A 25,879-nucleotide genomic window follows, 5' to 3' on the forward strand; every position below is an offset into this window, starting at 1 on the left:
ATCACATGACTACAAATATATTCTTGACGTGTGTACTTTTGTATAGCTATTCGAACCAATTCCCACAGATTATGGGTATACAAAAATTAGTAGTCTGTATATTTAGAAAAATGGCCTTTTACAAATCTATACGACGAGACAAACGAAAAAACTCAACAATTGGTCACATGACTAAGAGTGGTATAACAATCTCCCAATTTTACTGTACTGTTGGGTTGAACTCATTCACCTCTAAATTTCCAAACCCAGACACTGAATAGTGCATGATTACTAATCTACATATGCACTGGTTAATATGCATATGAAAATGGTGATTGCAAAATTCATGAAGACTAAGTCTGGAGTTGCAGAAGTAAACGCATGGCAAGTAAATGGTTCATGTGATCAACAATGGTATAACTACAAAAATGATAGTTAAGTAACCTGTTATTAGTCGACTACTCTTCAGGTGAAATTGACTTGCCTTATCATAAAACTCAACAATAAAGTCTTGCAGCTTTCCAGCAGAAGAAAACAAAAAGTTGGTTTATTTTGGCTAGTTGATGGCATGAGACCTTGTGGATATGCAACTCGGACATTTGAAATAACATAACCAGTATACAGAAGAGCCAGCTCGCTGGTTGTTGGGCAATCTGATTTTCAAATTGGCTATTGTTTATTTGTTTGATCTGGATTGTCTCTACATCTGACATTTTACTGCACTACACAGTAATGAATCGCACTTTGACAGTTCTTCAGACCAAACTCTTCTGCTGATTTGGTCTTGGTTGGTGGTTAATGACAGGTGTACAATGTACTTGGAAGTGATGTCTCTTTTTGTCTCCTACCCTATGGCAAAAAAAAATGTGAAAAATGTTTATCCTCAACTTTTTAGTCCCTGTTCGGACGCAGTCCGAAAACGGGGACTTGTGGTTTGCCCTGTGTGCGTCCGTGATCACCTGTATCTCGAACATGCATGGACCGATTAAGTTCAAACATCACTCATTATATGGGACATATGCACATGCATTTTTTTCATGATCCGATTAACGATAGCCAAATAGCGGCCATTTTATAGCCGAAAATGCATCAAAATCGCACATTTTCACCATTCCGGATCTCAGTTATGCATGCATGGATGGATTTTGTTCAAATTTATTACATACATTAAACATATTAGGACCTTGATGCACGTCATTTTTTTTAAAGAATTCAGTTCTGGATTCGTATCAGATATGTCTGAATTGATCAAGTTCAAACTTCACACACACACATGGTACATCATGTCACAAATAGATATGTGCATTTGTTTCATGATCCGCTTAACCATAGCTGAATGATGGCCATTTTAAGGCCGAAAATGCATCAAAATCACGTATTTTCACAATTCCGGATCTCAGTCATGCGAGGATGGATTTTGTTCAGATTTAGTGCATATATTAAAGATAATATAAGCTTGATGCACACCAATTTTTCTTTGGATCAAGTTCAAAATGGCCGACTGGGGGCCATTTTGTTTTAAAGAATTTATTTTTTGATCCATATCTCAGACATGCCTGGACAGATCAAGACAACACTTCACACACATCATACAATGTGTTGTACATATGCAGGTGCATTTCGGACTTTCAGTGGTCTGAGATTTCGGTCATGATCTGCTTTGATTGTACATGTCACTCAAATATGAACGGAACGGGGACGTGTCATTGACAATGACTTGTATCTGATCATTTTCAAACTTGGAAAGCCCATCAATCACTATAATTTTTCAAGATGTGGCTTTAAATTTTACAAAAACATTTATTTGACATTGAAATAAATGCACATTTATACTGCTGATCATAACATGCACTCCAAGATCTGTTAAATGGTGTAGTAATCCATGTTATTTTCATTGTGTAGTAAAGCCTTTTCACTACCAGTTCCCTCTTCATCACAAAATTAGGCCTGTTTATATATAGTCTTCACTTCAGAAGATTGGGGCAAAAATATCCAGAATAGTGATGCAGACACATTTTAGTGAGAGTCAGGTGGTGAAAACGATGAATCATTTTTGCTGCCAAATATTGATACTTTTTTATCCAAAACATTGGTTTGTGTTTTTTCCGTTAAATTACCCTTAGATGTACAATTGTGTATTATTCTAGGGGAACATGAGTATTAATTGTTAAGACACTGGCTCAAAATGAGGCCTCATTACTGACACTGTTTCAAAAATGGAAAATTAATATTAACTGAAAATATGTGGGTTGACTTGTGTTCAGTAAATCTGCAACAAACCAACTGGACTGCACATCCAAGACAATTTTGTGATCAATAATAGACAGCATTATAATGCCATAGTTGTCATGAACCTTGTTTGGTTACCAACATAGGCACCACACCTCACCCCAAGTACCCCTAGAAGTTAAAGCTGGAGATTCGTCACCTGTGCACGCGCTGGAATTGAGTCCCAAGCGACGATAACAACGCACACTAAAAACGCAACGGCTCATGGGTAGACGTGTGTTGACACGCTATGGCCATCTGACGCATGCGCAGGTGACAAGAAGCCCACTCATAAATTAAAATACCCAGACTTAATTCATTTTGCAATAAACTGTACTTCCAGGCAATGCAAGGATATTGATCTTAAAAAAGTTGGGGTCACCAGCCTTTTTTTTGAGAAAAGGATGGTAGTATTTTAGTGGAAAGTTGCCATTTTGACACTATTATAACACTTTTACCATTACCTATGGCAGAAATATTATGCAATATATCATAATCTAGCCTGGTGACATAGGCTGAAAAAATCATTAGCTTCATGATTGTATATAATGAGCATTGTCATGCGATTTATGACCAATTTTGTCAAAAATTATGACTTTCTTTAAGGTTGAAGCCTAGTCATAATTTTTGACAAAATTGGTCATAAATTGCATGACAATGTTCATTAGTTTATTATGTACAATCATGAAGTTAATGTTCCATGGTACAATGAAATAGCATTATTTTGTGTGTTAGTTATGCTTTTTGAGAAACCTGTCCTAATATTTCTTGAAAATTGCTATTTTTTGAACAATTCCAATGTCAAATGTTTAAAACCCATATTTTTTCAAATAACTCAGAACAACAAAAAGTACTCCGTCATTAACAATACGTGTATATGATTTTTTCAACCTATGCCACCGGGCAAGATTTTGAGATATTGCATAATATCTCTGCCATATGAACCTGTGGTAAAAGTGTTATAATAGTGTCAAAATGGCAACTTTCCACTAAAATACAACCATCAATTTCTCAAAAAAAGGCTGGTGACCCCCAACTTTTTTTAGGTCAATATCCTTATATTGTCTTGGAGTACAATTTATTGCAAAATGAATAAATTCTGGGTTTTTTAATTTATGAGTAGGCTTCTACCTTAAATGGTTTGAACGTAGCTTTATAGCGCACCAATCTCCCAGGCAGAGTTCTATTTCTACGAATATACTTTTGCCTTCTATACCATCGGTCCCACTGACGACCGGGGATGGCGCGTGACCCTTGATACTTTTGGTGATCTAACTTGCACTCTGGGAAGGAGAATGACGGAGCACGTATGCGCGCGCCGACGAACGATAAATTACTAATAACAACTGACTTCTTCTTTCTGGTGAAAAGTTCTCGAGTTTATTGTATATCAATATGAGTTGGCAAAAATATGTTGATAATTCCCTTATTAAGACCAAAAAAATTGCCAAAGGATCTATCCACACTCACGACGGTGCGATGAAGGCTGGGAGTAAAGGGTTTAAAGTAAGTATGTGCAACATGTTTGTCGTTAAGCCACTGTTTCTCTCCAAGTGTTTTTTTGTTTTAAATAATTTATCGCTTGCAACTAGGAAGAAAGGAAACAAGTCTCACTTAAATACTACAATTTGTGATAATTTGCAAACAATACAATGTACTTGAAAAAGTGTCGTAATTTTTAGGTAAAATAGCGCCGCCTTTCAGTGAAACGACACCGGGGATAAGACGTTCCACGAATCTTAACTGCGAGATGTCGCAAAAATCAAACTATTTTCTTTTTGATTTTTCGTAGCTCAAATTCGAAAGCCCGATCTTGACCGGCGAATATTGCGTTTAGATACCCTTACTTCATCGAAATTGACCATCATCAAATATGTGCAGCACATTATTAAACGTGGAAATATCTCCCAAAATTCGTTCGCGCTTGTCGAATCCCACGCGATGTTTGACGACGCTGCAGGTCGGCATTCTTCGCTGGTTCCCGGCGTCCTTTGCGAATGGCTTAGTACGCCATTACACTTGAAGCGGGAACCAGCCCATTGACGCTGCAGGTCGGCGTCTTCTACATATATGTTTGTGCTGGAACAGCGCTTCCGGTGACGACACAACGGGAACCAGCCAAGTCGGCATTCTGGACAGCGCTTTCTGTGACGACACAACGCTACTACGACGCGCTATCAATCTCTTTCCCAGAGGTCTTTGCGCTTTACGCAATAGTAACGCGTATCGAACTGTGCGGAGTTCGCGACGCTCTGTCCTGTTTTTACGTTTGATTTCACGCATAACGCGGGATCTCGCAGTGAACAGAATGCAGCATGCACGCGTGATTGTACGTAGGTACGCGTACACGTACCATGAAATTTTATAACCTCTCTGTTATTAATATTATTAAGTAGGCCGGCATTCTGGACAGCGCTTTCTGTGACGACACAACGCTACTACGACGCGCTATCAATCTCTTTCCCAGAGGTCTTTGCGCTTTACGCAATAGTAACGCGTATCGAACTGTGCGGAGTTCGCGACGCTTTGTCCTGTTTTTACGTTTGATTTCACGCATAACGCGGGATCTCGCAGTGAACAGAATGCAGCATGCACGCGTGATTGTACGTAGGTACGCGTACACGTACCATGAAATTTTATAACCTCTCTGTTATTAATATTATTAAGTAGGCCGTTTCAGACCATACTACACTTCACGGCTACACTGTCTGATTTGCCATACAAATTCACCGCCACCACTTCTTTTTATTATGATTATTTCCATGATCATTTTACTTGGTCGCCGTCACAGTCCATCTAGAGGGGCTGTGGTCGCCGTATTACTTTCACAATCTTTTTTTTTTATTTCTGCAATTATGATTCATATTTTGAAAAAAAACAGTTCTATCAAATCCAGTAAACAACAGATCGAGTTTGAATTTTGAAAATGAGCAAACAACCAAGTTTGGCTACTAACAATCGCTCATCATATCATTGCTTTTACGTGATAATTTGATCGTGAAATTGAAGAGAGAAGAAGTTGTAATTCAGATATGAAAATAATCGATCCATGCATTGTGGACTTCAAACTCATACTGAAATTTGACGTTTGTTGCCCGATCACTGAATAACCGTTTGGCAAATTTGTCATGGAAATGCTGGCCTCGGATATTCTCTAAACAATTCCAATTTTTTTAAATAAATTCAAATATTATTAAGGTCTTCAAGCGAGCAAAAATGCCAGACGTTCGTGTTCGTGTCAAAATCTTAATCTTTCTCGTGTCCTAGCTGATCGGGGATAGCATCGAAACAACGAACAAGTACACTGGGCTAAATGCCTGTATCATGTAAAGAAAGAGGATAGTGCGAATTAAAAAGTTGTTGTCTAGATTCACCCATGATCCATGATTTCCTTTCATTATTATGTGTTTTCTTAGTCCTTCATATTTTTCTCACCAAAAGTAATAATGTCTTCAATAAGGAACGAGCAAAATAAATTGTATATCATCATTATTTGCATTTAAGAAACGATTGTGCTAGATTGATTTGTTTTATAGACGCATTTATAATTGTACTTTATATATTTACCGACTAAGCTGAAATTAAATCTATGGATTCAAATTCTTACATAATGCATTCAAGTGGGTCAATGCTGAATCATATATACTTCAATAAAACGTATTTAGTGCATTCTAGTTTCAACTTCTTTAATTTGTATTCCAACTTATCGTAATATTCCAATGTAAATGTGTGCATCAATAAATGCTTGAACAAATTCAAATTTTATGGAAAAATTAAAATGAAGTATTCACAAATACATAATTAAAAAAAGTGCTCATGGCTTGAATATCAAATTGACCAGGAAAACCTCTTTTTCCTAGACCTTGGCGCTAAGTTGAGAATATTGTTTGTGGTATGCGCTCTCTGTCGTCGATCAATAATTGCGCAAATACTACAATGTGAAGGTGATCATAAAATTATATTAAATAACCTAAATTCCAACCTTCATAAAACGCACTGTACCGTGTATTTTATTAATGAAAGTAATTGTTTTATAAATTCTAATGGTGGTTGAAAACCACTAAGCCAATCGCCACGTTTTTAGGATGACTGAAGAAAACCGGCATAGACTAATGGGCGATAAAGCCTTATTAATTTGCTTCTATAGCCAGGAACTATACAGTAATCAACTTTTCGCCGAGCATGTATGCGGTGGGGATGGAGTTTGTATCTCGTGCAAGAAACTGACTAAATACCGTCCACACCCCTCTATACAGGTTTGGCGAACAGTTGGTGCTATATCAACTTGTTCTCTATTTTACACTCTACTCCACCACATAACCACACCAAACACCGCCTTCTCCACACCTTAACCACCCCAAATGTTAAATGGTTTGGTCGTAGTTTGATAGCACGTAATGCGCGCGCGGGCGAACGACAAAAGGAGTTCTTCTTTCTGGTGAAAACGTTTTACAGTTTACGGCTTATCAATATGAGTTGGCAAAAATATGTTGATGATTCCCTTATTAAGACCAAAAAAATTGCCAAAGGATCTATCCACACTCATGACGGTGCAATGAAGGCTGGGAGTAAAGGATTTAAAGTAAGTATTTTCAAAAATGTTACTCAGCGCAGTCACCCACTAGTTCTCACCAAGTGTTTTTTTAAATGTGTTCGTTCGTGGAAATCAGTGTATGCTGTTCCGGTAGCGTCCAAGTACACAGGGATAAATGACAATTTAAATACACTAGATTCACCCGTACTGCCATCTTTTCGGCATGATTTCTTTTAATTATTATGTGTGCAAACTTAAAAGTGCCTCGTTTCGTTATCAGCCGACTCCAGCGGAAGTGAAGACAGCTTTGTTCGGTATCAACAAGGACGCTTCAAAGTTCCATACATCAGGTATTACTATAGCAGGAGTGAAGTACACATTTCTAAGAAGTGAACCTGGGAAATCAGCATATGCTAAAAAGGGTGACAATGGACTCATCGTCGTCAAGACTAAGAAAGGCAGGTTTTTCATCTGTACTAAATTATACATATAATAATCAAGAAATCAAACTGTCCCAAATTTGTTTAATCAGACAATGGGGCTATCGTAAGTATTTTAAGTTATTGAAAATAACAGGTGCAGTTAGTAGAGCTGTTCATCAAGAAAGCTAGGAAATTGTATGGGCAAGGGAAATATCCTTGCAATTTTCTAAGGACGGCGGATATTGTGTGCAATTTTGAAATGGTTTTTGAGGGGAGGGGCATTCAAAAACATTAGTGAGAGTGATGTATCTTCTAGAATGTTTTTGAGGACACAGGTTTTAGTTTGTAGTTGCACCTCGATGACAATTTTCAACCTGTGGCGTAAATACACGTAAACTATTTGAGAATGGTCAGAAGGTAGGGCTGTCAGAATATACAGCATTATTATTATTTGTGAGGGTATGATTTTTGCGTTTGAAATAACCGAACAATATATACAAATTTATGGACAAAAGCGAAAAATTATGAATATTCCATATTTGCAGTATGTAGTAGGTAGACATATTTGAATTATGGTGGAGGTCTGTAGTATACATATTTACATTCTAATGTAAGTCTGCAGTAGCTAGACATGTTTACATTGTGATGGAATTATGCAGTATCTAGACATATTTGCATTATGTTGGTGCTAGACATATTTGCATTATATTGGTGCTAGACATATTTGCATTATGTTGGTGCTAGACATATTTGCATTATATTGGTGCTAGACATATTTGCATTATGTTGGTGCTAGACATATTAGCATTATGTTGGTGCTAGACATATTTGCATTATGTTGGTGCTAGACATATTTGCATTATATTGGTGCTAGACATATTTGCATTATATTGGTGCTAGACATTATTGCATTATATTGGTGCTAGACATATTTGCATTATTATGCAGTCTGCAGTAGCTAGACATATTTACATTATATTGGTGCTAGACATATTTGCATTATATTGGTGCTAGACATACTTGCATTATGATGCAGTCTGCAGTAGCTAGACATATTTGCATTATGATGCAGTCTGCAGTAGCTAAGACATATTTGCATTATATTGGTGCTAGACATATTTGCATTATATTGGTGCTAGACATATTTGCATTATGATGCAGTCTGCAGTAGCTAGACATATTTGCATTATATTGGTGCTAGACATATTTGCATTATATTGGTGCTAGACATATTTGCATTATATTGGTGCTAGACATATTTGCATTATATTGGTGCTAGACATATTTGCATTATATTGGTGCTAGACATATTTGCAATATGATGCAGTCTGCAGTAGCTAGACATATTTGCATTATGATGCTGTCTGCAGTACATGTTTTTCATTATAACTAAAGTCTGCTGTAGCTAGATATTTTTACATTCTAATGGAAGTCTGCAGTCGCTAGACATGTTTACATTGTGATGGAATTATGCAGTAGCTAGACATATTTGCATTATATTGGTGCTAGACATATTTGCATTATATTGGTGCTAGACATATTTGCATTATATTGGTGCTAGACATATTTGCATTATATTGTGCTAGACATATTTGCATTATATTGTTGCTAGACATATTTGCATTATGATGCAGTCTGCAGTAGCTCGACATATTTGCATTATGATGCTATCTGCAGTACATGTTCTTATTATAATGCAAATCTGCTGCAGGTAGACATGTTTCCATTATATTGGAAGTCTGCAGTAGCTAGACATATTTGCATTATAATCCTGTCTGCAGTACACGTTTTTCATTATAATTAAAGTGCCATTGCTAAATAATAACATGTTTACATTCTAATGGAAGTCTGCAGTAGCTAGACATATTTGCATTATATTGGAGGTCTGCAGTAGCTAGACATATTTGCATTATGATGCTGTCTGCAGTACATGTTTTATTATAATGCAAATCTGCTGCAGCTGGACATGTACATTCTAATGGAAGTCTGTAGTAGCTAGACATATTTACATTCTAATGGAGTTCTGCAGTAGCTAGACATATTTGCATTATGATGCTGTCTGCAGTACATGTTTTTTCATTATAATTAAAGTCTGCTGTAGCTAAATAATAACATGTTTTCATTCTGATGGAAGTCTGCAGTAGCTAGACATGTTTACATTATATTGGAGGTCTGCAGTAACTAGTCATATTTGCAGTACAAGATTTTCATTATAATTAAAGTCTGCTGTAGCATGTTTACATTTACATTTTTTTCCCTTCTCACAGCTGTCATTATAGGTGTGTATACAAAAGGAACCCAGCCTGGTGCAGCGACAGTTGTGGTTGAAAAACTTGCTGATTATCTCAAAGGAGCAGGCTTCTGAAGTTACTCCAGATAATTATTTATTGTCAAATCCTTTAAAAGTTCAACACAAAAATATAGCTTTTTCAACATTATGTGAACATTTAAGATAATTTTGTAAAACAAATTGGCATATGACACCCAGGAGCACCATATGAAGTCATGTAGTGAGGGGAGGCAAGGGGGGTAGCTGGTATGGTTTTACGGGAAATAAAAAGGGCTTTTTACAATTTGCAAGGAAAAAAAAGACGTTTTTACAGTTTACAATGTTAAAAAATGGAACATTGAATGGTCCAAAGAGCTCTTCGACTCAAATGCTCCGCCATTACTGCGTCGTGTGTAGAGACGCGTGCGCATATTACCCTCGTAATGCTCTTCATTCGGTTAGAGGGCCTTTTACATCTTGGACATTCAATTTTGGTAGTGAATTGTGTCATCTAGTCGTTTTACAGTTTCTGAAATGTAATTTCCCTAGATTTTTTTTACGATTTTTTTATTTGGATGTAAATTCTTGTACGTACCGAGAAAAATGACACATTTTTACAGTGTACGAAAAAAATATTTGATTGATTACGTTGTACGTCTAGCCTGTGATTACAGAATTACGGAATTTATTTTTTCTATTTACGTTGTACGAACAAAAAAATATTGCAATTACATTGAACGAAAATAACCCTTGCCCCCCCCCCCTCTGTTGTCATAAATCTCATTGAGCAACATGAGATTTTTTTATTGAAAGTGTTATTTGAAATTTCATTTTACGATACATCTATGAATGTAGTCTATAGTATAATCTCTTACATAATGAATGGTAAGAACTTCTGTAGTTTTAACTGTTACATTTCTAGCATGGATTTTCAATATTTCAAAAACTTACAATAAATGAAAACTTGTACAGCAATTTATATTTGTATACTGTTCCTCATTTATTGTTAATAATTTAAGTGTCGCAGTGTGCCGTGTATTATTATCCCCTGACTGGGTCAGGTATTCCGTCCATTCATATGATGCAATATCTCAGATGTTCATGAACTGATTTTCTTTAAATTTAGGTATGCCCAAGATACAAAATTACCAACCATATGTGTAGAATATTATCTTCAAGTACAGAGACAGTATATTATTTCACAAAGATGCAAGTTGAGTTTTGTCAAGATTCTATGCAATATAGCTGACTGGCAGCCAATTTGTTTGATGAAAATCATAAATGTCCAAGCTTCGAAACTCGATTCACTAGCAAAAGTTTATTTGTATTACAAGATGGTCACTTGTCAGCCCAATGAAAATCAACAATTTTTGTGTTTTTTTGCACATTTTTTATTATACCCAAAATTCAAACTGTCCAAACTTGGTTCACATATGATTGTGTTATAGAAAGTTGATTATGTCACAATTCAATTCAAGATGGTCACCTGGCATCCATTTTGTTTGACCAAAATCAGCAATTTTCATACATTTTGGCTTACATCTCAAATTTATGCTGTCTGTTTAGGTCAAAACTTGGTTCATAGATGATTGTGTTGTAGCGTATCAGCAAAAGTTGATTTGTGTCAAATACATTGCAAGGTTGACTGGCAGCCATAGACCATGTCTGCTGATGCAATATGACCTAACTATCCCACAATGCACTATAAATTGGAATTACCGGTAGGATATACAAGTTTTACATTTTGTCAACATAGACATTAGAGACTCACAAATTTCAAATTGTCTGGCAGTCCTAGTCATTAGTTCAGTGTAGGAATAGTACATGCACTTAATTCAAATATAAATGCAGACATTTCATTTGTCATGTATTAATCAATTTCAATGAACAGAGTGGGCTGTGGCTGTCACATCGGCTTGTTGACATTGGTTGTTTATCGTTATACAAGGTCATATATGGAAACAATTGAAGTCAGAAAGCACTTTTTTTCAGATAAACACAATATTAATACGCAGAACTCTGAAGGAAAAGTAATTAATTTAGAAAATGTCTTGGAACTTGAGTTAATAAAACAATGTATTTTACCGTATTTAAATAAAAGGAGATGCCAAGCTGGGTTTTTTTGCCCTATGTTTTCACATGCTCATGAAACTGTATTGATAATAATCATAATTAACCTACAACTATGGTCACTGAGCAATGATGCATTGACACATGCTTTATGTTTTCCCAAAGAGCCTCATGTAAGCCTCCATAATCCGCGTCAGGTATTATTAGTAGGTTAACCGTCTCAACCACATTATACTTAAAATAAAAAATTGCATTTACAACAGCAAGCTTAAAAAAGATATGCCAGCTTTTAACATAGCTATAGCAGAGGTGAGATACAATAAAAAGTACGAATTACTACTCTCAACCAGAAAGGGCACAAGAATTTTTTGTAAGAAATGGAATAATTTTCTAGTGTAACAGTACAGGCAGTACATTTGCAATTGATCAATTAGATTGTAACTTATTGAATTGTGTACTACATTATTATTGGGCAAGTTCAACATTATTATTTTTATTATTATTTTTACTTGTGTATTACTAATCTTTATACTTTTGTGGGAGATGCAAAAAGAAAAAGAAAAAACAGTCTTAACAGTTAACTGGGAAAAAAAAGTCCACATCCTTCGGGAGCCACCAGGATATTCAAACGACAATTTACAAGATATTTATTCACCTTTCCGGACTTTTAACTACAGGTCTCGATAATGTAAAAACTTGGGTAACATTTCCATGTAAATCTGACAACTTTGGACTAGCTTTTCACAACTTTCTAAGCACTCTGCGATAAATTACTTTTTTAGACTTTTTTTAAGACCAAGATATCCATGAGAAAATAGGTGGCTATTTCGTCTTGAATTTAATCTTGAATATTTTTAGAAAGATATATTTAAATTATGCATTAAATAAAATAAACACCGTAAAACTGTTCAGAATTATGTGGGGCATATTACGTCCTAACAATTTACAGAAAGATTGCACATTGTCATTATTACGTTCTTACAGTTCGGAAAGATTGCACATTGTCATTATTACGTTCTTACAGTTCGGAAAGATTGCACATTTACATTATTACGTTTTTACAGTTCGGAAAGATCGCACATTGTCACTATAACGTTCTTACAGTTCGGAAAGATTGCACATTTACAATATTACGTTCTTACAGTTCGGAAAGATTGCACATTGTCATTATTACGTTCTTACAGTTTGGAAAGATTGCACATTTACATTATTACGTTCCTACAGTTCGGAAAGATTGCACATTTACATTATTACGTTTTTACAGTTCGGAAAGATCGCACATTGTCATTATAACGTTCTTACAGTTCGGAAAGATTGCACATTTACAATATTACGTTCTTACAGTTCGGAAAGATTGCACATTGTCATTATTACGTTCTTACAGTTTGGAAAGATTGCACATTTACATTATTACGTTCCTACAGTTCGGAAAGATTGCACATTTACATTATTACGTTCTTACAGTTCGGAAAGATTGCACATTTACATTATTACGTTCTTACAGTTCGGAAAGATTGTACATTTACATTATTACGTTCCTACAGTTCGGAAAAATTGCACATTTACATGATTACGTTCTTACAGTTCGCAAAAATTGCACATTTACATTATTACGTTCTTACAGTTCGGAAAGATTGGTCATTTACATTATTACGTTCTTACAGTTCGGAAAGATTGCACATTCACATTATTACGTTCTTACAGTTCGGAAAGATTGCACATTTACATTATTACATTCTTACAGTTCGGAAAAATTGCACATTTACATTATTACGTTCTTACAGTTCGGAAAGATTGCACATTTACATTATTACGTTCTTACAGTTCGGAAAGTTTGCACATTGTCATTATAACGTTCTTACAGTTCGGAAAGATTGCACATTTACATTATTACGTTCTTACAGTTCGGAAAGATTGCACATTTTCATTATTACGTTCTTACAGTTCGGAAAGATTGCACATTTACATTATTACGTTCTTACAGTTCGGAAAGATTGCTCATTTACATGATTACGTTCTTACACTTCGGAAGAATTTCACATTTACATTATTACGTTCCTACAGTTCGGAAAGATTGCACATTTACATGATTACATTCTTACAGTTCGGAAAGATTGGTCATTTATATTATTACGTTCTTACAGTTAGGAAAGATTGCACATTGTCATTATTACGTTCTTACAGTTTGGAAAGAATGCACATTGTCATTATAACGTTCTTACAGTTCGGAAAGATTGCACATTGTCATTATTACGTTCTTACAGTTCGGAAAGATTGCTCATTTACATTATTACGTTCTTACAGTTCGGAAAGACTGCACATTTACAAGATTACGTTCTTACAGTTTGGAAAGATTGCACATTTACATTATTACGTTCCTATAGTTCGGAAAGGTTGCAAATTTACTTGATTACGTTCTTACAGTTCGGAAAGATTGCACATTTACATTATTACGTTCTTACAGTTTGGAAAGATTGCACATTTACATTATTACGTTCTTACAGTTCAGAAAGATTGCACATTTACATGATTACGTTCTTACAGTTGGAAAGATTGCACATTTACATTATTATATTCTTACAGTTCGGAAAGAATGCTCATTTACATTATTACGTTCTTACAGTTCGGAAAGATTGCACATTGTCATTATTACGTTCTTACACTTCGGAAAGATTGCACATTTACATTATTACGTTCTTACATTTCGGAAAGATTGCACATTTACACTATTACGTTCTTACAGCTCGGAAAGATTGCACATTGTCAGTATTACGTTCTTACAGTTTGGAAAGAATGCACATTGTCATTATAACGTTCTTACAGTTCGGAAAGATTGCACATTGTCATTATTACGTTCTTACAGTTCGGAAAGATTGCTCATTTACATTATTACGTTCTTACAGTTCGGAAAGACTGCACATTTACATGATTACGTTCTTACAGTTTGGAAAGATTGCACATTTACATTATTATGTTCCTATAGTTCGGAAAGGTTGCACATTTACTTGATTACGTTCTTACAGTTCGGAAAGATTGCACATTGTCATTATTACGTTCTTACAGTTCGGAAAGATTGCACATTGTCATTATTACGTTCTTACAGTTCGGAAAGATTGCACATTTACATTATTACGTTTTTACAGTTCGGAAAGACTGCACATTTACATTATTACGTTCTTACAGTTCGGAAAGATTGCACATTTACATTATTACGTTCTTACACTTCGGAAAGATTGCACATTTACATTATTACGTTCTTACAGTTCGGAAAGATTGCACATTTACATTATTACGTTCTTACAGTTCGTAAAGATCGCACATTGTCATTATAACGTTCTTACAGTTCGGAAAGATTGCACATTTACATTATTATGTTCTTACAGTTCGGAAAGACTGCACATTTACATTATTATGTTCTTACAGTTCGGAAAGACTGCACATTTACATTATTACGTTCTTACAGTTCGGAAAGATTGCATATTTCAATTATTACGTTTTTACAAATCGAACAGTTCGCGCATAACAATATCATGACCACGTTCCACCAAGTCGGACAAACCACTCACTGGTAGAATATCACGTTCCCAGAAGTCGGAAAGATTGTGGATTGCAATATTACGTCCCCACAGGTCGGACAAATTAACACATCCCGAAAATTTTAAAAGTATGTTTGTCGCGAATTAAATACTGTAAGTTTGAAAAATCGCGTATAGATTATTACGTCGCGAAAATTCATAAGTACATTCTTCGCCTATTAAATTGATCAAATTCGATTTTCTTTATATGCCTAGTGACTGTTTTACTAAATTGCCGAGTAAATAGTGGACGAGTTTCCTAGAATGTTCCATTATGTCGTATGAGGGCGCTGCAAATACGCCATTTGCTCGTACTGCACTCGTCTTTTCGTGTGTGTAAATAAATGTATATGGTGCTAGAACTGACTACCACATTTTGCAGAACATAGAAAATATTGCAAAATATGGTACAAATATGACCTGCTGCCTCATTTATGGAAGCAACGCAGCGATTAATGTTAATGTATTAAAATGTTGCTGTTCTTCTTTGTCTGATTTTACAGAGGCGCCGTGTTTTTGATTATTTAATTCTTGGAAATGTAGAAAATTAATGCTTTTACATAAAAAACAAAACAATATGTTTAATGTGTATTGTATAATCTGTAATGACAAGTAAACAGTTATGTTAATATAAAACTGACGGTTGCGCCGGCTGTAACAATGTGGCATTTCGAATAAACTTGGAGTGAAAGTGTAATTTGTTATGAATTATAACTGAACGGCTTACGGTGGAAGTTGAATACACTTTCTTTCTAGCAAAGAACTTGGAAAGCTCCCAACTTAGATACATGTGCCTTAGCGCTTATTTCCTCGCGTCGACCTTGATTTACGCAAATAATTTGTTATTTGGTCACGATATGCGGCTATCGCGCATGCTTTCACTATTTGGCTATGTTGCCGAGAAAGGGCGAAGAGGGGGTTTGGACTTTGCGGGAACAGTTTCTCAATCACCCATCTAAATGGTCTGAACACCTGTCAAAATCCAAAGGTAGAATGAAGTTCTACTATAAATTTAGAGGGCGCTGTCAAATTCACCTAAACTCGGAAATCTCATTGGCGTTGAAAATCGTCAGTGTTAGGCTAGTTTTTTAGTCAATTTCCCCCCCCCCCCCCGCTGCCTGAGATCTACGCGAACTAGTGGTGCATGTTGGTACTGGGTATGTTGTGGTATCATCAGAAAATAAGCCAGGATATGTGATCACGCGGGCGTCATCATAAAAGGCGAAAATTGTTTTTCCACTTATAACTAACTAATATTACGACGTTTGATCGTATAATTGAGAGATTATTGAGTTAAACACACATTTAAACACTTAGTTTAAATATGGCCAGTATCGTCACCAGGACTCCAGATGCCAAAAATAACTGTTAACATTTTTTCGCTATTTTTATATTCAGATATCTTTATTTAGTATTTCTATTATAAATAATTGTTTACAGTACTTTGAACAGTTTTAAAAATAGCTACATATTTAACTGTAAAACATTATAACTGAGTCCAATACAAAATTAACACACCGATCAAAAAAGTGGTGGAAATAGCCGAGGAAATATTGAACGCCCTCTACTGGTCGGGTTAAGAAATACGGTTATGGGGTGTTATCCGCCCGGCATTTCTAATTAATTGTCAATGGTCGGAAATCGATAATGCAGGATAATTAACCCAATAATTAAAATCTTCAAAGTTGCCTTTCAAGTCTCATGCCACCAATGAGCCTATCAGCTTTCGGGTTTGTTTGTTTTTTTTTGGGGGGGGGGGTCTTTGCATGGAAAATTACTCGTCTAATTATATTATATTATATCAAATCCAAGATCAACGAGAACTTTATTAAACCTTAATTATCACTTTTTCTGAAACGTGGTGTATGAGAGAGTACTTCATTTACGTCAGCTGTTAGACTTGTGTGAGTGTGTAGCTCTGTTTATTGACAAGTACCGGTGACCTGTGAATCTGGGTAACTGTCACACGCAACGTAATATTACCGTAATTGGTATAGTAAAGGTGTGATGGTTCAAATACCAAAATGGCAACAGTAACAGAAAGACTTCCCTGGCGGCGATGATAAAATACGAATACGGAGCCATCAGATGAGGTTTCAATTGGTACTGGTATTATTATACACTGCAAACATCAAGTACAATGACGTGGTAAAACTCCACTACTCCAATAACTAGATACTTAAACTCCAATACAATTCAACGAGATCTCCGATCTGATCTCAGTGCTGAACAACTCCCCTAATTATACCCACACTGTCCATAAATAGACCATTACATCAGCATACATAATGAGTCTGGAACTTACTACAAATTTCTAGAATGTTCCATTACCTTCTATTGCCTCCTACAGTGTTCTATTACCTATTCAACCATTTTCTAAACAAAATCTAGAATATTCCACCCAGACACAGTACGGTTCTAGAACATTCTCAGTGACACGGAAGTGGTAACTAAGTCGTATGCGACAGTAACTCTTGATTAAACATTTCCAGACTGGCCGCGTTTCTGAGAATATTGTAGGTAGAAAGACTGACAAATATGTGTGTTTTGTTTACATCCATTTGTAGGAGTTTGAGCTGGCCAACATGCGTTTTACTGGCCAGAATTCTATTACATACACGTGGTTTCAACAAATTAAAACTGCACTATTTTGATCTTTGTAACCTTTTTTTGAAGAAATTCACACAAACGCTAACATTGTCGTCTATGGAGTTCTGGTTAGTGGTATGAGCCCTTCACAGATGTCGTAGTGCAGATAGATGGCTACGGTATAACATTACATATATATAGGCCAAGATTAGCCTGAGATGGACGGTGACCTATGAAAACTTAACATTCCCGTAGGTATGAGGTGTTCGTAACGTTTTGATAGCACTGTATTATTTTCAAATCACAGTTGTCAGACTAATTCATTTTCTAAGTAGCTTTGCTGGTAAGTCGTTAGTCTCAGTTACACGGGGCAATGCTCTCTGGTGATTGGACGCTTTTGTGTCGATACAATTGACATTCATTGATGAAAACGATGTCGTTCGAATCAACCACTGTGTTTGGTTATGTAGTCATTCGTCATCTGGAATATAATAAAATCTCATGATAAAATACTTATCGTTGATGGACGACTACATATCAAAACGATATCGATGCCATAGAAGTAGTTGGTGTATTCCCACGTTGCGACGCGTCGACTTCACCTACTTGTGCACAATTCGATATTAAATAAAGTCATTCATTTCTCTCTGGAGAATGTAATGCTGCTATACACTATTAACCTTATATAAATATACAGGGAAATATAATAAAATTAAAAGTATAAAGTGTGTAAAAAATATTATAATGGAAAGTAAACTGAATGAATTGTAATACTGTGCTGCAATTGGTGCGGTGTTGTGCTTTCTGGCACGACGATCATGCATCATGTATCAATATTAACCATTTTGCTTAGTTATATGAGTAATGTTACAGTAGTATTTTAATATGAGTACATGTAGTTCGTTTTGAGACAATGTTAAGTGTGTTAAGTAGTTTTGACAGCATCGCTTGGGTCTCAATTCCCGCACGTGCGCAGGTGACGACACCTCCGCTTTAAATGATCATGATCAATTTCCATGTTGTAAACGTACATGAATTTTTGGTTGTTCGAATAAAAGTGTAAATTTATATAAGAGTATAATGAATATATATGTAATGGTATTATAATGACGTAATGGATAACATTATTTTTTTGTATTATGTGAATTCAGTTGTATTCAAGTTCGTAAAGTGAATTTATTCTATAGATATATATACACATGGCCAAGCTGAAATGCTGCCCCTCCCTCGTCCCAGAGCGACTAAAAATAAGAATGACACGTGATTTTCAAGAGAACTGGAAATTAGTTCAAAAGAATGATTGATTGTCCTATAAATCGTTGCGCTATAAATTCGTACTGAATAAAAAAAAAACAGTGTTTACACATGACATCATTGTGGACTAATGAATACATCATCGTCTACTCGTACAGTTTCGTGTCTTTTCAAGTTCATCCCTCTCTCCAAGTAGCATTTGTATTACGCCTTAGAAATTGTTGATATTTTGATGAAAGCTGAACTTTTAACCACTTCCTATTTGTTTGATGTTCCGTTGCCTTACTACTTGGTCCAAACTAGCACGGCTAAGGAGCCTTGACTAATTAAGGAATAGTATTTAGGTTATGTGTTGATTAATTAATAAGAATATACAAACTGACAGATGCCAGTTTCAATATTAGTACAGTTATCGTTATTTCCTAGAGTGGGTGTAATTAGCCTTGTTTGTTTCTCAAGTGAGGTGTGGGCGCTCCGGATATTACCGACGATACGGGGAAGGAAAGGCCTGTCATGTCGTCAGCTCGTCACAATGGAAACAAATAGCCATCATGCGCAGATTAACACGTTGATAGGGGACCGACACGGTGCCGTTGTTTTGATTTTGCCAACTTGGCTACGCAGCCTCTCACAAAACCCGTAATTATTAGTTTAATAACTTGAGTAATTTTGTTCATTTATGGGTAAAACTTTGCAAATCATTAAATACGTGCTGAAATACATAATGTGGGTTTGACAATCTCCCGTGATTAAAAATAGTGGAAAACATATTTCAGGACACTTGTGTACGAACATTGTTTAGTTCAACACTACATCGGTGCCGTTGGTCACTATTGCCTAATGCCATTGCAACAGGAGAGTATCTGTCTAAAATCAACGAAGGCACTGCCATTGTTTGTTTGTTTGTTTGTTTTTTGGAGTGGGGTATCAACAAGATAATTACTGTAAGGAATATCCTCGGGGGCGGAGCTACGTCACGGACGTTCTACGTTGCTAAGACGCGCACCACTATACCACGTATTTCTATGGGCTCTGTGCGCGCTACTACGGAACGCCGGTGGAGCTAGTGAAAACTCGAGAAAACAACACAAACTCAACTTTGAAGTAATCCTGAACAACCAAATTTATATATGTTACACACGTAGGGCTAATCTTGTTACACTGTTCAGGGGAGTCTCAACAAACATCCCAAAGTACCGTTTTATGCGAGTTTTTGGTCTTTGTTTTCACCGCGAGGGTTGCCAGGCGGTAGAAATTGCCCGGATGTCCGCCCCCGAGGATAAGATGCAATGTGAACAATTAAGAACAGCAAATTTGTCCGTTGGTGAAAGTGACAACAAAACTAGCGTATGGCGAATTTAGAAGACCTTTTTTTACACTAGTAACCACATTCTCCAGGCTAATTACACCTGCGATGCTGATAATAATTTTCATTGTGGGTTTTTCATTTTCTAATTGTTATTTCACGCCTGGGAATTGATGACGCGTTAAGTACTGTCATTCGAACTGCTTAATCGAAGGTATATCACCGCGGAGAGATGATTAGCTGGATTCAACAACAGGTAGTCAGTCGGTGTGTCACAACGTGCATATTTCACATTCACTGTTCACCGTACAAACGCAGCTGAAATATATATCATGTCTTCGTCAGGAGTTCGTAGTCTCTTTAACGATGTGGATCACTATAGCGACTGTAGACGCTCATTTCTACCACGTACGAAGTGGTACACGGAACGGATGCCCCGTTGGTGTCGTGATGTTTTCCCCACTGTCGTAAAAGATATCACCTTGGGAACCGGGAAAGCAAAGAATGAAAGCCACCGCGCTCTTCGCGTTCTTGGTATCGGGAGCGGTTCTGGAGAAGTTGATCAAATGATGTTACATCGACTTCAGAGTATGTTTTCCGCAATTGAATGTACCGTGGTGGAGCCATCCTCTCGGGCAATACGATCATATCGAGATTCCATTGAAGAAGGTGCGACTCGGTTGAAACCTACCTCATTTGATTGGCACGAAAAAACATTCGCCGAATTTGTCAATAACCTAAAGTGCTGTCCTGATCAACAATATTCCAGATTTCATTTCATCCAAGTCGTCGAAACTATATACTATTTGTCATATAATGGCGCAATTCACGAGATGTACAATCTTCTCGCACCTGGCGGGATATTATTGATCATAGTGACCGCCGAAGACTGCGGCTATCACAATCTCTGGAAGCAACATAAAGACATTCTTCAAGATGATCGGATGAACTTCGTCACTTCGGCCGATGTCAAAGAAGAGCTCAGGGCGAAGAGCATCCCATTTACGAGCATCCGCGATGAGTCGCGAGTAGACATTTCAGAAGTTTTCGTCGATGATTCGGAAGTCGGCGATCACATCTTGGACTTTTTAACTCATATATGTCATTTTCGGCGATCGGTAGACGAGCAAATTCGTGAAGATTTGATTAATTTATTGAAAAGCGAGAAATGCAGTGACAAAGTTGATGGTAGGGTTATGTTCAATAACAGCTTTGATGCAATTATTGTCTATAAGCATGAATGACGTTCACCGAGACAGGACCCGGATGTAATCATTAAAATTAATACAACCGGCAATCGTAATTACTTTCACTTGAATGAACTACAAATTATTTATGTATTGTTCTTTTTATTTTTTTTAATTACAACAGTTTAAAATTAGATTTCAAATTATTCACCATCTGCTCTAATTGCAGTTCTATTATATATTAATTTCAGAGAAAATACTTTTTATTATCTTTTCAATTTCCATAGTGTTGCTAGGTTTGCGCCCTCTACCACCGACGAATCTGTAATTTGTGTATAGAGTGCCACGTGTGACTAGATAATGGATTAGGTGTTCGTTTGTGTAGTGTAGACACAAAATGAAAAGTGCAAAGTGAAAAGATTCTGAAATGTACAAATATAGTATCAAAAATTGCACGAACTCTGAATTGCAATTGTACCTAGAAATTTAAATGTGCAAGAAATAAACAATACCAATACGTTTGAGATAGTTGGCTCCATGGTTCTGTTGTCTTTGGTGTCGTCATCGCATGACACTATGTACGATCATCTGTTGCATTTTACAGTACGATGATTTTCGGGCATGACTGATAATATACCAAGGATCAATTCTTTCACTATGCTATTAGGTAGTCATGCTCCGGGATAATCGTACGTCCATACCAATAACATGCACCGAATCTTCGCCCCTCAACAGAGTTCCGCTCCTACTTGTTATTCAACTGCAAACATATGTATATAACTTGACCCATGTTGTAATAAACCTCACCCTACATTACCCATAGTCTATTGTAATAAAGTCTATGTATGCATTAGCCAATTATTCTGTTCAAAATAACACTTGTCCAACCCTGAACACTTCCGGTCATGATGTCACCCAAAGTTGCCACACTTATATAAAATTATTGTATTATTCCATACCGGCAGGCAACCCCAAGAGCTCATCCTTCGAATACATTAGGCACGATTACCAATAACAATTACAATTGCTACATTTCTCTAGGTCCTCACGGGGTTAATTAGCGACTCAAATTAACACCTGGGTACAATGTATTTGCTATTCATCTCAAAGCGGTACTACAGCATCGTTGACGTCATCGATTTTCACCAAATTAATTATCACAGTACCTTAATTGAGATGGTTATCAAAATAGTATCCAAACATTTATTTATAAAACAGTTATGATAAAACACACTGTAAAATAAAATCGATTTCTTTTAAACCCATATTTTAAAAACAAGAATAACAAACGCCACAGGTCACGATAAGTATTTTGTTCACCCCAGTCAACACTGAAATATGGTATAATTTCATTATAGGAACTATGAGTAAAGCATTGCAAAATGGCCGAGCTTCACTAAAATATAACAACTACTTTCTCGAAAAATCATAGTACGCTAGTGGCCCAACACTTGAAGACAGAGTCCTTATATTGATTGGGAGTATAATATATTGAAAAATTATTACATTTTGTACATTTTCGTTTCCTCGGACAGCGTCGATATGGCCCCAATATAGGTGGCGACATATACAATGGGTGTAACATACGTTGTTAGCTGTGGGTCCATAGCTCTTCTTGTGTCGGTCATTATTCTTCTACTGTGGTGGTATGTTAGTCATTTCTCATTCATTTGGTGTCCTTAAGTCTGTGGTTTTAAGATATTAGCATTTTATTGACAGAGAAGAGCGCTGATTCCTCCCATAGATTTGCGTAACGCACACGTGTGACGTACGGCAAAGGGTATCACAAATAAAAGTGGATAAAAGAAGAATATTTTCCCGCATCACTTAATAAATGATAGCCAATCGACAATAGCGAGCGGGCCGCCCGAGGAGCGAGCTCAATAGATAAAATGAGTATATACAGAAGATCACATTTTGATCGCTGACGACACACGAATCGAGCGTGGCGCCATCTTGAATTCCGCTGAGCTCGCGAGTGAACCAATAACCCAGTTCATGCTTCAATGTTCTATGGTAACGTCAGTTGTCATTTTTGTAAATCAATAAAGTACTCGGAAGCGCTCGCTCGCCAGGCATTGCCTGCTATACATATTATTTTTATTAAAGCGGGAGGGTCGTCACCTGCGCACGCGCGGGAATTGAGTTCCAAGTGACGATAACAACACACGCTAAAAACGCAAAGTCTCATGAGTAGACGCTTGTTTGTAAACAATGACACGCTATGATTATCTGACGCATGCGCAGGTGACGACCCCCACCCGCTTTAAACTCTCACCAAAGCAAAGCCCGCAACAAAAACGATAAGTTTGACGCCCCCCCCCGAGATTTAGTGCTCCGGAACACATGCAACTGCGGTGACAGCCATTTTCTTCAGGTCGAATGAGGACAATATGACGTCATCACTGGAGTAGGTATTCCCGATTGATAGCTCCGTAAAGCAAACTTGTCGTCTGCTTCAGATGTGTGTGTATACTGCCCAATGTCTTTTGAGAGAAATGTACAAATAAATGTCAGACGAGTGGCAACTCCCATAAATATTTTGTCCTGTTGTCATATACCTAAGGGCCATGGGCATGAAATTACTGTGGTTTCCATGGGAATCACTTACAAACGAACTTAAAAAAATAACAAATTCCATTGTATCTCAGGAATTATATTTGCGAAACCATTAAGTAAGGTGTCAAATTTAAGCTTGTGAAATGTTCATTAATTACCATCAGTTACATATGCAAATATTTTAATTTGCATAATATTAATTTGTTTATAAATAGCATTTCTACCATATCAATTAATTATTTTTGATAAAGAAATAAATGTTACATAGTGCTTTGCATGGTAACACATTTTCCCGCATATTAAGAGAATATTGTAATTCCAATGTATTATAAAAAGTTCTAGATATTGTTAGCAATTTTATATAGAGGACTCAATGTTTAAACTTGGCAAAATCTTGAATTTATTGGTTTGATAAAACGTCTAAGACAGGAAGAGCTTTTGCAATTACTAAAGACTCACAACTTTCCAAAATTTCTTTTTTTTGCATATACCATAGAACAGTGTCATAACCCATAAACGCATTCATAATAGTTGATTGGAGTGAATTGTGATCAGCTGTTGCAGCAACCTTTCACATTCGAATCCACATATGCGTTGTGTACTGCAATAGGGGGAAGCATGTGTCTATTGCCAATACATGTATATCTATCGAATACATTGTTATTTCTTCAACGACATTCATTTCTTCAAACTCAAGCTTCTGTCAACCAAAACTGTATGAAGAATCATTCTGGCATCTGCTTCTTCTTTTGTCAAGCATACTTCCTCTTTTGTCGAGTGTACTGGTCGAATATATCCACAAAGATGTTTGATTTTGTGGTGCACTGTATGCGTGTTTCTGTTTGAGGTTTCCAAATGTGTGAAAGTTCATTAGTACTGAATGGAGTTAGCTATTGTGGCAACGGACTGTGACAGGATGATTGAATACTCCAAGGAGAGTAACCCTGTACAATATTAAAGACTCCGTGAAACACAATCTCAAAACTAACACTCACAGCTTTTCCATTTCTTGAATAACAACCCTGTTTGCTCTGTCATGTCTTCAAAGATTTTAAGTGTAGATCTTGTTCTCGTGGTGCACGAATACTGCATAAGATCTGCACATTTAGGAAGAGTGACCAGTAATGTAGTAAATGTACCTTTAAGTTATGTATTACCTTTCAGGGATATATATTATATCTTATTTGTGTATATTGAGCTGAATGATCTTATAATATAATATAATATACATGTGTCATATCGCTCGTACTGACACCCGTCATGGACTTGGTCAGGATTCCCAGGATTCCCGTTGGGCCAACGCCCAGATACAACATTTGTACTTATCTGATGTCACGAATAAAGATCTCCGGTTCGCACCATCCCCCGTTTACAGTTTCAATCCTTCCCTGTCATGGTGGACGGAATCCTAAAGATCCTGTATTAGCGGAATGGGTCCCGCTAACGGTCACTCTATGAAAAGTGGGTCATGCCTCTACCACTGGAAGCTGTTTCCCTATCACAAGATTTTCAGGACATGAACTTACAGCGACATATCGCAGGAACGGTAAACGTACGAACAAAGACAGTACCACCAAACCTCGTCACAGAATAGCACCCATAAACTACTGCAAAATCAAGTTCAACCAAGTTGTGATTACATGGGTTACTACTGTGCAGAACAGCTAATCAACGAAACAACGTCAGTGTTGATAAACGCAAGTTAACCCATGAGAAGCAACGAAATCGTGGACGATACATTCTTCAACCAAAGATAAACTACAAAATGAAGATTTGAAGAACAAAGACTTTTGATTTTTTACTCTTGTTTAACTTTTAATTTTACTTATTTTTTCATACACAATATGCAACTTGTCACTAATAGGTC

General features: G+C 36.5%; 1 protein-coding gene and 1 pseudogene across 1 annotated transcript; both read left to right on the forward strand.

Annotated features, from left to right (window-relative positions):
- Positions 1 to 6,718: 6,718 nt before the first annotated feature.
- LOC144354642 (profilin-2 pseudogene) lies at positions 6,719 to 9,568 on the forward strand (annotated as a pseudogene).
- An 11,030-nt stretch (positions 9,569 to 20,598) lies between these two features.
- LOC102809929 (histamine N-methyltransferase-like) lies at positions 20,599 to 21,510 on the forward strand. The gene has a single exon (XM_006811837.2). The coding sequence runs from the start codon at positions 20,599 to 20,601 to the stop codon at positions 21,508 to 21,510; it is 912 nt and encodes a 303-aa protein (XP_006811900.2).
- The last annotated feature ends 4,369 nt before the right edge of the window (positions 21,511 to 25,879 follow it).

This window comes from Saccoglossus kowalevskii, chromosome 1, assembly GCF_978046115.1.
Source record: "Saccoglossus kowalevskii chromosome 1, keSacKowa6.1, whole genome shotgun sequence".
Taxonomy (NCBI): Eukaryota; Metazoa; Hemichordata; class Enteropneusta; family Harrimaniidae; genus Saccoglossus; species Saccoglossus kowalevskii.

Excerpts from the sequence above, each read along its gene's own strand:
- LOC102809929 (XM_006811837.2), top strand. The coding sequence starts at position 20,599 with ATGTCTTCGTCAGGAGTTCGTAGTCTCTTTAACGATGTGGATCACTAT.